This window comes from Bos grunniens, chromosome 8, assembly GCF_055505025.1.
Source record: "Bos grunniens cultivar Pamir isolate PY7600 chromosome 8, Bosgru_T2T1.0, whole genome shotgun sequence".
NCBI lineage: Eukaryota > Metazoa > Chordata > Mammalia > Artiodactyla > Bovidae > Bos > Bos grunniens.
This window is the reverse complement of record NC_141172.1, coordinates 51,289,227-51,302,907: the sequence shown is the minus strand read 5'-3', so window position 1 is coordinate 51,302,907 and position 13,681 is coordinate 51,289,227. Positions and strand designations below refer to the sequence as shown.

Genomic DNA, 13,681 nt, shown 5'->3' with positions numbered 1-13,681 from the left:
AACTTCACTTGAAATCTGCACTCGCTGACGGGGAACTTCACTTGAGTAAGCTGCATATTTAGCACAGAAACTGGGTTAGCTGACCTCCTTGGAGGCATTGGCAAAGAACAAAATTCAAATGGTCCTATTCATTCACGTTATTACACTTTGCCAGCAGTTGCTGTCTGGAATAGCTCCAAAGCCTGACAGTGACGGCATGGCTCTTGATTTAAAAGGAAAACTTTCATGACAAAATCTATCTTTTTCTCTTTCCTTCCTTACACACTATATCTCCTCATTGCCTTCTCTTTCTTTTGCCTTTTCTCTTCCTACAAATCCTCTGCCCACAAATGCAAAATCCATCATTTGTCAATTTCAGTGATTTCTATAGAAAGAGCCATTCCCAACTTGGTCACTGATCAGGACATGGTAAGTTGACCATTCAATATTCCTTTGGCTAAATAAACTCAAGCAAATGCATTACTACAACATTCCAAGGACAGACAGCAGTGACACAAAGAGATGAATTGACATTTAAGATGACTTCTGAAGTAGTTTATAAACCTCAGTCTTTCCTTAAAAAAAAAAAAAAAAAGAACAGACATTCTTAGAAATTCTCTAGAAATAGAAAAAGAAATCAAACAAACTGAGCAGTCATGATCTCGAAATTATCCTGACACTCTGGAGCCTGACATCTACATTTAAAGGTTTTAAATTTAATTTTTATTTTTATTAGAGTACAGTTGATTTACAATGTTGTGTTAATTTCAGGTGTATAGCAAAGTGATTCAGTTACACATATTCTTTTTCAGATTCTTTTCCCATATGGGTACATGGGAATATCTACAGAATATTGAGTAGAGTTCCCTGTGCCAGACAGTAGGTCTTCGTTGGTGGTCTGTTTTAAATATAGCAGTGTGTACATGTCAATTTCTCCTTTTATGGCTGTTGGCATTTGCCTTATATATTGAGTTGCTCATGCATTTGGTGTATATATAGTTACAACTGTTACCTCTTCTTCTTGGATTGATCCCTTGATCATTATGTATTGTCCTTCTTTCTCTCATAACAGTCTATTTTGTCTATCGGTATTGCCGCTCTAGCTTTCTTTTTTCATTTGCATAGAATACCTTTTCCCATCCCCCCATTTTCAGTCTGTCTGTGTCCTCAAGAGCTGAAGTAGGTCCGTTGTAGACAGCATTTATACATGTTTTGCTTTTGTATACATTCAGCCAGTCTATGTCTTTGGGTTGGAGCATTTAATCCATTTACATTTAAAATTATTATTGATATGTATGTTCTTATTGCCATCTTGTTAATTGCTTTAGATTTGTTTTTGTAGGTTTTCTTTCCTTTTTTGTTCTCTTGTGATTAGATTACTATCTTTAGTATTGTATTTGGATTACTTTTTCTTTTTTTGTGTGTTAATCTATTGTAGATTTTTGGTTTGCAGTTACTATGAGGTTTTGATATAGCAGGCTCTCTCTCTATATATACATACATACACAAGATTGGTTTAAGTTGCTAGTCTCTTAATTTCAAACGCATTTCCAATATCCTGCAGTTGTACTCTCCTTACAATTGCTGGTTTTGTTATATTATTTGTGTGTGGATCATTTCATACCTTTACTGCATGTTTGCCTTTACCAGTGAGCTTTTCCATTTGTAATTTTCTTGTTTCTTGTATTGGCTTTTTCTTTTCTGCCTGGACAAGTTCCTTTAGCATTTATTGTAACATGGGTTTGGTGGTGGTGAATTTTCTCAACTTTTGCTTGTCTATAAAACTTCTGATTTCTCTACTCAATCTGAACAAGCCTTGCTGGGTATATTCTTTGTTGTAGATTTTGCCTTATACCACTGTAAATAATCCTGCCAGTTCCTTCTAGATTGCAGTTTCTGCTGAAAGATCAGCTGATAACCTTATGGGGATTCCCTTGTATTTTATTTATTGCTTTTCCCTTGTTGCTTTTAATATTTTCTCTGTCTTTAATTTTTGTCAGTTGGATTAATATGTGTCTTTGAGTGTTCCTTCTTGGGTTTATCATGTATGAGACTCTCTGCACGTCCTGGACTCTAAGTGTTTCCTTTTTCATGTTAGGGAAATTTTGGGTTATTTTCTCTTCAAATATTTTCTCAGGCCCTCTCTCTCTCTCTCTTCTCCTTCTGGGACCCCTGTCATGTGAAAAGTGTTTGTCACTCAATTGTGTCCAACTCTTTGCAACCCCATGGACTGTAGCCTGCTAGGCCTCTCTGTCCATGGAATTCTCTAGGTGAGAATACTGGATTGGGTAGCCATTCCCCCCTTCTCTAGGGAATTTTTCTGAACCAGGGATCAAACCTGGGTCTCCTGCATTGTAGGCAGATTCTTTATCTGAGCCACCAGGGACACCTAATAATGTGAATGTTGGTGTGTTTAATGAATGGCAACCCACTCCAGTAGTCTTGCTTGGAGAATTCCATGGACAAAGGAACCAGGTGGGCTACAGTCCTCATTTCTTTTAATTCTTCTTTCTTTATTATGTTCCACAGCAGTGATGTCTACCATTCTGTCTTCCAGCTTGCTTATGCATTCTTCCTCATTTACTCTGCTGTTGATTCCTTCTAGTGAACTTTTCATTTCACTTATTGTTCATCTGTGTTTGTTCTTTAAAGCTTCTAGCTCTTTATTAAACATTTCTTGTATCCTCTCTGTACCTCCATTCTTTTTCTGAGATCTTGGATCATCTTTACTATTACTACTTCAAATTCTTTTTCAGGTAGACTGCCTGTCTCCACTTCATTTTGTTGTTCTGGTGTTTTATCTTGTTCCTTTGTTTGGAAGATATTTGTCTGTTTTTGTGGTCATCTCCATTCCTCCATCTGAGCCACCAGGGAAGCCCCTATTCCAGATGCAAGACTGCAATTCTTGGTTCTGGTGTCTGCCCCCTGGTGGGTGAGGTTGGTCCAGGGACTTGTGCAGGCTTCCTGGTGGGAGGGATTGGTGCCTGCCCACTGGTGGGTGGAGTTGGGTTTTGTCCCTCTGGTGAGCAGGGCCATGTTAAGGGGTACATTTTTAGCTCACTACTTGCTGGTGGGAGGGGCTATGTTTCCACTCTGTTGGCTGTTTGGCCTGAGCATGCAGGTTGCTTAGTGGGCCCAGGTCTCAGTTCCAAAATGGTGACCTCCAGGAGCGCGCATACCAATGGGTATTCCCTGGGATGTCCACCACCAGTGTCCTTGCCCACAGTGAGCTACTTCCAACCATGCCTCCCCAGGAGACCCTCCAAGACCTGTAGGTAGGTGCTTTGCCCTGGGCCCCAGTGCACATTAAACTGTGTGTGTCCTCCCAGAGTGGAGTCTCTGTGTCCCCTAGTACTATGGAACTGCTGTACTGAAGCGCCCCTGGCCTTCTAAGCAAAATGCTCTAAAGGCTCCTCCTCCCAATACCGGACCCCAAGCTGGGGAGTCTGATGTGAGGCTCCCACAGGCTACTCTTACTCCTATGGGAGAACCTCTGCAATATAATTATTTTCTAGTATGTGGTTCACACACCCAGGAGGTCTGACATTTGATTATATTGTGAAAGAGTCCCTTCTACTGTTTCTTGAGGCTTCTTCTTTGTCTTTGGGTATAAAATATCTTTTTTTTTTTGGGAGGGGGGAGGGTGTAGATAGGCCCTGCTCCAGTACTCTTGGCTGGAAAATCCCATGGACAGAGGAGCCTGGTAGGCTGCAGTCCATGGGGTCGCGAAGAGTCAGACACAACTGAGCGACTTCACTTTCACTTTTCACTTTCATGCGCTGGAGAAGGAAATGGCAACCCACTCCAGTGTTCTTGCCTGGAGAATCCCAGGGACGGGGGAGCCTGGTGGGCTGCCGTCTATGGGGTCGCACAGAGTCAGACACGACTGAAGCGACTTAGCAGCAGCAGCAGCAGCAGCAGATAGGATTGAGTCTTTTTTGTTGATGGTTGTTCAGCAGTTAGTTGTGATTCTGGTGTTTTCATTGAGAGGAGGTGAGCTCAAGTCCTTCTACTCTGCTATCTTGTCTTTGCCTCTCCTGATGTCTTCAAAAGGATGCTTTTGTACTTGTATTTAAGATGGATTCATTATGTCATTTTTTCTTTTAATGAACTCTCTTTTTCATTGCACTGAGCCTTAATTGCATATTTTAGTGGAGTTAGGATTAATGTCATTAAGCCACCCTATCCTTTGTGGATTTCTATTCAGCTATGAATCTTCCTAAATGAAATTATTTGTGGAACAAACACTTCTTGTATGAAAATATATCTCCTTATGCCATTTTCCTTCATACCACCTTCTTTAAAAAGTTGGCAAAATACCTACATATTGGAAAAGATGGGACTAAAGCAAAAAATCCAGAGGGAAGCTACTGCGGTCCTGTTTTGCAAACGTGTTGCATCAGGTATACACTTACATAGGTAGCATCTTCTAAGATATGTAGCATTATCTGCAGCAGCCTCAAATTAGTAATATACACAAACCCATAATTTGATGTATTTTTAGTTGGTATCACTTTCTTCCCCCACCTCTTTTGTGGCAGAGTCATACTCTCTATCCTTGTAGAAAACATCTCATTAAACTGCTTTTCGAGAGTTAAGCCCATCCAAATCTATATCTAGCCAGTATTTTACTGCCTTGTAATCACCAGAGGGGTATTTAGAGTTCTGAAAAAGTGAAACACGCCAAATTCTGATCAGGCTTGAGGGTGTGTTCTGTCCTCCTACTCAAAGCTTTGACGAAATCTCTAATGTTTCTAAAGCCTAGAACTATGTTATATGATACAATCACAAATATTTTTAAATGGATGTTAAAAAATGAAAGTACAGTGCATTGCTTCCATTTTTTAAGTCTGGAAGACACGTGAGATTCTATAGACAAATTTGTAGACATGTGTTTCAAAGATGAGTTTTCAAGGAACACAGAGTTTACTACAACTAGGAAATACTAAACAGGATCAAATAGAACCTCTCTCTTAGCAATTAAAGGAAAGAGTGTTATACAGATTAGCTTTTTTATTATATAAATTAGAAGCCCTTAAGTCAAAATGTGTTGCCTCACCATCCTTTGTTTTTAAGTTGAATATTTATAACCCACTTACACGACTATGTACAATACATATAATCATCCATAATACTTGGGTGCCCTATATATGCAAATATATTCACACTATGTATTGTATCTTAACCACTGCAAGATAATTATATGTGTATATACTTACAGAAGTATATCGTCTTTATAATAGTCACTTAAAGATATATCTAATACATCCACATACATACACTTGCCAAGGCTTCCAGATTTATCCTTTAGGTTAAATAGTATCTTGTTAAGAGTTTCAGTTGGTTACAAATGTCTTTTTGTTTGTTCCCCAGGATACTATGGGGACGGCCTAAATGCCATCATTGTGTTTGCCGCCTGTTTTCTGCCAGACAGCAGTCGGGCGGACTACCATTATGTCATGGAAAATCTTTTCCTGTGAGTGATGCTTACAATAAAATGTTTTGAGTTAATGTCTGTGGGGATGCAATGGCAGATAGAACATCTTTAATAAAAGGAAACAGATGATGTACAATTTGATGTAGAATTTTCTAAGCCTTTGATTAAAAGTCAATGAAATATGTATCAAGGTAAATTGCTCAAGAGACTGAAAGCTTCAGAGGAGCTGTTTTGTCAGGAGAATGCACTGAAAACAAAATGAACACAGTTTGGCCCATATTTTTAAATTTTGTAGCATTTTTTTTGGGTGAAGTGTTATTTTGGTTTCCTGATAACATGTTCTTAGTCAACTGATAATAACCTGACTTCATTTATATCTGCCTTTATTTAATCTGACTTGTCCTTTAGTGTACAATAGCATTGCTGATATTTTTGAAAGTTGGGTTTCTAACCCACAGACTTTTCAAGTGTACCTGCATTAAAAAAAAAAAAAACAAAAGATAACTGTGCAAATAAATGAGTAATACTCTCAGAGAAGTGATCTTAGGTAACTGCATTCTTCTCAAGAAGAAGAGGTAATATGTGCAACCATTCTTAAATGTTATGCACCCTGTAATTTAAATATTATATAATTATGGTGAAATAAGATGAACTCTATCATGTGGGAACTTAAAACACGTCTCTTCCTTCCTGTGATCAGATATGTAATAAGTACTTTAGAGTTGATGGTAGCTGAAGACTATATGATTGTGTACTTGAATGGTGCAACCCCAAGACGGAAGATGCCAGGGTTAGGCTGGATGAAGAAATGTTACCAGATGATTGACAGACGGTATGTGGGGCTCTATTAGCTAATCACTATTTTGACTTCCTCAATAACTCCCATCTCCAGTGACCTTTTAGTTTACCAAAAATGCAGTCACAATTTAGGAACATTGAATTAATGCTGATTTGAGATGATAAATTTTAAAATATTAAAGTATCACTCAAATTTTAAATAAAGCGAATCTTCCCCAGATTTTGTTAAATGTTACTAATCTCAAACTTGGTGACAAGCATTTTAAAGTATGCTCATGCGTTTGCCATATGGAGGTGCAATTTGAGCTGATAAATCAAAGTCCACGATTCTTCACTGGTATCATGCGGCCTTGCTGCCCTTTTTGTGCACTAGCGTTATTGTGACTCAGGCAACCCACGTGCCCTTATTTCAACATTCACTGTTAATTCCAGCCCATTTGGTGACTGTGTGTGCCCCTTCCTCAAGATACATCACGTCTATTCATACTGGTTTTATTAGAACCAAACACATTGTTGCCATCTACAGGAAAACTCATAATAAGCATACAAATCTATGATGTTTTCTATAGCATGGCTTCCTCTCGGATGTGGCTCCCTGCAAAGCAACATGCGAGTGCCCCGATATAGTAACTAAAATCCGTTCATCATCCAAACATACATACAGTAGCACTGCTAATGCTGAAAAATATGCCAGGATATCCAAAACGTTAATCTGAAGGCCAGATAACCACATGCTTTCATTACACACAGGAAGAAACCCAGGCTCAGTAGAACTGGGTATTCATTTCAAAATATAAAAAAATAATGCTGACAAAAATGAATAGCATCGTCAAACAAAAATATGCCATGATGGTTATAGATTTTTGCACTCCAAGAGTATGACCATTCTATTTTACATTTATTTCTGTGGGAAAATGAGGTTTGAATTATGCAAGTTTCAAATTATATCTCATTGCATTCTATACCTGCCTACCAGATGACAGTAACTTACACAAGAATTCCCTAATATTTATATAAATATATATACACACACACACACAAATACTTTAATTCCCATTCAAAATAGGTTATGAGTAATTTTTTTTTCTTTTTCAAAATAGGTTGAGGAAGAATTTAAAATCATTCATCATTGTTCATCCATCTTGGTTCATCCGAACAATCCTTGCAGTTACACGACCTTTTATAAGGTATAGTCATTATTACAGTAAAAGTACTAGTTTTTTAAAGTATGTAATTCATTGTTCCTCTACACAAAAATTCATAAACCAAGAGAGTATTTAGGATAATATGTTTTGCCTCTGCCTTTCCTGAAAATATACTTTGGACTGCCCAGCAAGAGACTCTAAGAGTGAGTATATTTTCATAGTGATTATTTTTCCCCTATAATTATAAAACATGATCTCTATATTGCTTGCTGTAAACACAGAAAATGAAATAGTGAGGTTTCTGTATAGATAGTACTATTAAAGCAATAAGGGCTTCCTTGATAGCTCAGTTGGTAAAGAATCCACCTGCAATGCAGGAGACATGGGTTCAATCCCTGGGTTAGGAAGATCCCCTGGAGAAGGGAAAAGCTACCCCACTCTAGTATTCTGGCCTGGAGAATTCCAGGCTGTGTAGTCCACGTATAGTCCATGGGGTCTCAATGAGTCAGACACGACTGAGTGACTTTCACACACATTAAAGAAATATGGTATTTTGTAAAGAATCAAAGAGGTAGAGTATACCATGACAATGGAAATCAAAGACACATCAAGGACAGAAACATAAGCCAGACCTTAATTATTTTGTTTCTTCTGAACAAATACCATGGAGGTCACCTAAAGTGGGTTAAGAGTCTGTGCAGCCATTTTGAGAGCTTTGTTTTGATCATCCATGAGCCTTCTAGGTTTAAATTCACTTCAAATCAGTAAATATTTGTTCATCATCTATTTTATGTTAGATGCTATATAACCTTACATTTTCGGAATGAAAAGAAAAGTAAGATATGCCTCTTACATAGTAAAACTGAGACAGTTAAATGAAAGGGACACTATAGATTTTCTAGAAAGCTTTAAAAAATAGAATAGGGAGGGGCAAGATAGGGGTATCGGATTAAGAGGTACAAACTACTAGGTATAAAATAAATAAGCTACAAAGATATAGTGTACAGCACAGGGAAAATATGCACCATTTTATAATAACTTCAATGGAGGATAGTCTATAAAAATAATGAATCACTAAGTTGTATGCCTGAAACTAATATAATATTGTGAATCAAGTATATATCAGCTAATTAGAACTTGCCTAACATCAGAATACAAATTATATAAACTGAAATTTTTCTGTCTCAGTGTTATTAATGAATCTGTAAGAAAAATTCTGATCACTTCACTTCTGGAGAAAAAATTAAAGGTTAAAATCTTTTATATTTTTTAATTACTATATATATATTTTATTGAAGTATAGTTCGTTAACCATGTTTCAGGTGCACAGCAAGGTGATTCAATTATACATATACACATAATTACTTTACAAATTATTTTCCATTATAGGTTATTGCAAAATATTGACTATAATTCCCTGTGCTATACAGTAAACCTTTGTTGCTTGTTTCATATCTATTTTTTTAAGTTAGAAATTGAGCGTTCTGTGCCTTCCAGAATCTCCTTTTTTTGTCTGTGTTCACTTATATTTATTTAGCATTCCCATCCACTACTTCCAACAACTGGGTAGCAGGATTCAACTAGTTTTCCTCTGGCAGGAGAGCTCTTTAAATTACTTTAAAGCATAATACAAGCCTTTAAGATATATTTTTAAAAAGCTACTAATTTTAAGATTAGCAGAAAATGCTTTGACAGGCACTAGGAATAAATGTACAATGAAGAGCTTATACAAACTTTTAATGAGTAAAAAAGCAAACATTAGAACTGATATTGATTCACTGATGTTTGTTTAATAATTCAGTTTCTATTTTAAAATAAATATATTTCTCCTTGGTAAATATTTATTATGGCAAGAGTATGAGAAAGAATTCTAATTCAACATTTATTGAAGGGAGTTTCAAGATAATAATAATTCCCTTCTCTAGGGGATCTTCCCAACCCAGGGATCAAACCCAGGTCTCCCACATTGCAGGTGAATTCTTTACCAGCTGAGCCACAAGGGAAGCCCCAATAATTAAAACAAAAATAATTAAATTATGGCAAGTAGTGTTGTGGTAAATTACATGTAATAATGGTTTACATTTATTGAGTACTTACATGCATTATTTTATTTAATCCTAATGATGGTCTGAAGGAGGCACTGTTTACCATTTCTGTATTGTAGCAAAAAAACCCTAAGGTTAAATGAGGTCAAATAAATTGTTCAAACCAGGAGCCAGCAAACCATTCTGTAGAGAGTCAGATATTAAATATTTTAAATGTTATGGGCCATACAGTTTCAGTCACCACTACTTAGCTCTGCCATGGTAGGACAAAAGCCATAGATAATGTGTAAATAAATAAGTGTCCCTGTGTTCCAATAAAACTTGATTTATGAACACTGAAGTTGAGTTTTCTGAAATGTTTTACATGTCACGAAATAGTTTTATTTTAATCATTTTTCAACCATTAAAAAAAATGCAAAACCAGTCTTAGCACAAAGATATAAAAAACCAGTAATAAGTTGGCTTTGGCTCACAGGCCATAGTTTACCAACCCCAGGTCTGTGGTAACATAGCCAAGAAATGATAAACTCAGGCTCTGAACCCAGCGTCTACCTAATTCTAAAGAACACATATTTCAAGTACTTAAACATTATGTTCTACAGTTTCAGCATATAAAACCCTCTTTAAAGATCCCTGTGAATCAATCTATGTTAGTGTAACAGATTTTTTGACCTGAAAAAAGAGGTCACTAAAATGTATTATAGGTCTTTTCACTGCTAAAGGGTAACACCTATGACAGAGGTATATAGCAAATTCTTTTTTTTAATTCATGTATTTTTAAACTGAAGTATAATTAATTTACAATGTTGTGTTAATTTCTGGTGTACAGCAAAGTGATTCAGTTTCTTGTATTCAGATACATATTTGTAACTAAATACGAAAAAGAGTATTATTTTCAGTTACATATTCTTTTTCATATTCTTTTCCATTATGGTTTATTGCAGGATACTGACTATAGTTCCCGTGCTGTAGAGTAGGACCTTGTTGTTTACCTGTTTATTTTAATATAGTAGTTGGTATCTGCTAATCCCATCCTTCTAATTTATCCCTCCCTCCTCAAGTTCATTTTTTTTAAATGAACTGTCTGTCTGTGTCAAGCACTGGGTTAGGTGCTGCAGGTGGAGAAATTAAATAGCTCAATTGATTTCCTCAAAGAGGTCACAGCCTGGCAGCTGACACAGGTAGACAAGAAAGCAGCTGCAATAGAGGGAACAAAGGAAGCTGGAGGGTGATAACTCAGAGTGAGGGTAAGTTTTAAGGTAACAGGTGAAGCGTGAAGACAGAGAGTCTGCATCGAGAGAGGCTTTCCAGAAGAATGCATCCTCAAGGTGAGTTTTGAAGAATAGGATTGGCTAGCTAAAGCCAGGTAGAGGAAATAGCAGGTACCAATACGCCAAGAAGAAAAAATATTCTTTTTCACATTCAGTTACAAATACATATCTGAATATGAGAAACTGAATCACTTTGCTGTTTAGAAAACTGTACATTCCAGTGTGGAGGTGTCCTCCTGGCATAACTTCTTCTGCCTTCTTATTCTACCCCCTCCATTTTTTAAATCAAAATCTAAATTTAGCTCAGAAATTCCAGAGGAAGGAAGTGGCCTAATGTGGCATATCGTTAGTAGTGTGTGTTCACCCAAGGCTTATCAGGACTTGAAGTGACTGTTCGCAAGCCACAGCCAGTAGCCCATAGTCAAAACTGCAAGTAAAATGTGAAAGCTGGATGTATGCAGAGGTGACCTTGACAGCATCTTCTCAGTAAACTGGGGAGGCCTTTTCATTAGAGACCATTCAAGGGAGTTTGATGCCTGATCAAGTTCCCTTTCAAGTGGAATGATATATTTTTAGAATTAGTTTGCTATTACACTAGTAATACAAAAATGTCACCTTCTTATAAAACAGCCAATCATTATAGGTAAGTGGCACCTTCTGCCACTGACTGAAGGTGAAATCTGGGCAAATACTTAACTCTCTATGTCTAAATTTCCTTATCTTTAAAAAGAGAATGATAATAGTACCTACCTCATTAGGCTATCACAGAAAATGAGTTAATATGTGTCTGTGTTAGTTGCTCAGTTGTGTATGACTCTTTGTGACTCCATGGACTGTAGCCTGCCAGGCTCCTCTGTCCATGTAATTCTCCAGGCAAGAATACTGGAGTGGGTAGCCATTCCCTTCTCCAGGGGATCTTCCCAATTCAGTGAATGAACCTGGGTTTCCTGTATTGCAGGCAGATTCTTTACCATCTGAACCACCAGGAAAATCCCCAGAGTTAATATATATTAACCAATTAGAACAGAGTCTGGCACATAGTAACAACTCAAATAATATAGCTATTCTTCTAAGTCAGAGTGCTGGGGGCAAGGAGATAAGGATTTTCAAAAAGAGGCAGAAGTCTGAGGGATGGAGAAGTGACTGAAATCTTTCTTCTTTTCTTTTTTTCAAGTTCCAAATTCAGCAGTAAAATTAAATACGTCAGTAGTTTAGCAGAACTCAGTGGACTGATCCCAATGGATTGCATCCATATTCCAGAGAGCATCATCAAGTAAGTCCTGATGGTTTTGAAGATTTGGTAAGAAATACTGCATGTCTGGAGAAGGAGATGAGAAAATAACTGACTCCTGGAATATGGGGAAATGCTTATCTTTTGTTTTACATTTAAAACAAATAATAAATATTCTCCAATAAATATATTTCTTTTCTTATAACCTAGAGATAACTGTTCTGTTCTTGTAGATCTACTTTCACATGATCTTCTATGGTGTTATTGAGATTTGCTCACTTTCACCTTGAATTTACTACCATTTTGGGGAAAGCATAAATTTAACACTAATCAGTGTATTTGTTACTTCTGTCTTGCATGCCACACAAAAGGTAGATTTTGTACACAGCCTGGATTTCTTCATTGCCTTATATAAAGTAATTTATCTGCTTGACCCAAGGAAAAGAGAGAAAAGTTACCCCTTTCTCTGATTTCTTCATGGTTGCCTCCAGGTGAAAGATAAAGCAGAGTGGTGGGTGGTGCAGTCAGGAATGACTTCCTTACTCAGGACCTGGTAAATAAAGCCTGTAGGTAGAAAGCACGGATACTTAAAATTGTAGGATTATACTGCAAAAATAGTAAAAAGTCAACTGCTTGGAGCTGGGGCTTAAAAATGTGATGCTGGAAAATGAACCCTCCTAACTGGTTAATTGTTGCAAAGAACTATCGTTTACTGTCGATCATGTTTTTCTTTCACTATGTCTAATTTACTGGCTTTCTGTGTGATTAAAAGTGGGAGGAAGGTAACCATCAACTCAAAGAAAACAGTCAAGGATACCCTATCTTCCTCCATAAGATGGAGAGCAGAATGGACCTCCCAATTCAGGCTTCCAAAAAAAGAGTTCCCTCACTTAAAAAAGGCACAGAAACTGGAAGGAAAAGACTCCCATTTAATGCATGTCTTCTGTTCTGGGTACAAGAAATGCTTTATTTATATCCTTTATTTAATCCTCAGAGAAAACGCCCTGTTTACATATAAGAAATGTCACTTAGGAAGGGGATGTTTACTTATGCAAAGTAGGAGCAGGAACAAGGAAGAGATGGAACTAGAATTTAAATCCAGGTGAGCCTGGAATCAAAATTCCCAGATTTCTTTACCTCCTGTAAAATATCCATCTAAATAATGGGTATATTTAGATAAATATAAGGGGTATATTTAGATAAAATATCCATCTAAATAAATACCCATACCCTTCTGGGTCACAGCTCAGAAGTAGCTGCAAGTTTGGTTTTCCTGCATCCCAATATCAGGTGTGAACAGAAGATACAGATTGGGTTGATAACTGCCAGTTGGCTTAGCTGAATCAAGCTGAGCATGCATAAGCTCCTGATGGTGGATGTAATCCTCACTGGCTTTATAGAGTCCCCAGACCAGCACAACTCACAGCTCTGGCCTGCTGCCTCAAAAAGAAGACACCCCATCTCCAAAAAAAGTACTAGCACACCCACCTCCTATTATGCAAAAGATGACAAGGATATTCCATCTTCAAGTGGACATGACCACTGGCCACTTTCTAAGTGAGTATGCTCCCTGCCAGTGTGGCACTGGGAACAAGAGAAGAGAATGTGCTTTGGAGGATCAGCATTAGATTTGAACCTTCTTCCCACTTTGCCTCTCTGAGACTTCAGGAATCCTATTTAGAACTCTCTGAGTCTCAGCCTCAGCATCTGTGAAATGAGAAAACAAGGAGCAATTAATTCATGGCAAGGTCCTGAGAACAGAATGAGAACCATGA

General features: G+C 37.3%; 2 protein-coding genes across 19 annotated transcripts in view; one reads left to right on the top strand and one right to left on the bottom strand.

Annotated features, from left to right (window-relative positions):
- GCNT1 (glucosaminyl (N-acetyl) transferase 1) overlaps positions 1 to 13,681 on the bottom strand; it is a 220,675-nt gene that overhangs the window by 31,664 nt on the left and 175,330 nt on the right. For 4 of the 12 annotated variants that reach the window (XM_086415603.1, XM_086415599.1, XM_086415610.1 and 1 more), the window contains 2 exons: positions 13,395 to 13,613; positions 12,365 to 12,470 (listed from right to left, as the gene is read on the bottom strand). Coding sequence is in view for 9 of the 12 variants with exons in the window: in XM_086415599.1 (XP_086271725.1) it covers positions 13,531 to 13,613 (83 nt within the window). In the remaining 3 variants the exon portion in view is untranslated. Of the gene's footprint in view, positions 1 to 2,471; positions 11,994 to 12,364; positions 12,471 to 13,394; positions 13,614 to 13,681 lie in introns of those variants that run through there. The other 8 variants (XM_086415602.1, XM_086415606.1, XM_086415607.1 and 5 more) reach the window with 5 other exon arrangements.
- PRUNE2 (prune homolog 2 with BCH domain) overlaps positions 1 to 13,681 on the top strand; it is a 295,098-nt gene that overhangs the window by 264,844 nt on the left and 16,573 nt on the right. For all 7 annotated transcript variants that reach the window (XM_086415566.1, XM_086415569.1, XM_086415568.1 and 4 more), the window contains 4 exons: positions 5,353 to 5,455; positions 6,117 to 6,248; positions 7,315 to 7,401; positions 11,850 to 11,948. In XM_086415566.1, the coding sequence (XP_086271692.1) occupies positions 5,353 to 5,455; positions 6,117 to 6,248; positions 7,315 to 7,401; positions 11,850 to 11,948 (421 nt within the window). The remainder of the gene's footprint in view (positions 1 to 5,352; positions 5,456 to 6,116; positions 6,249 to 7,314; positions 7,402 to 11,849; positions 11,949 to 13,681) is intronic.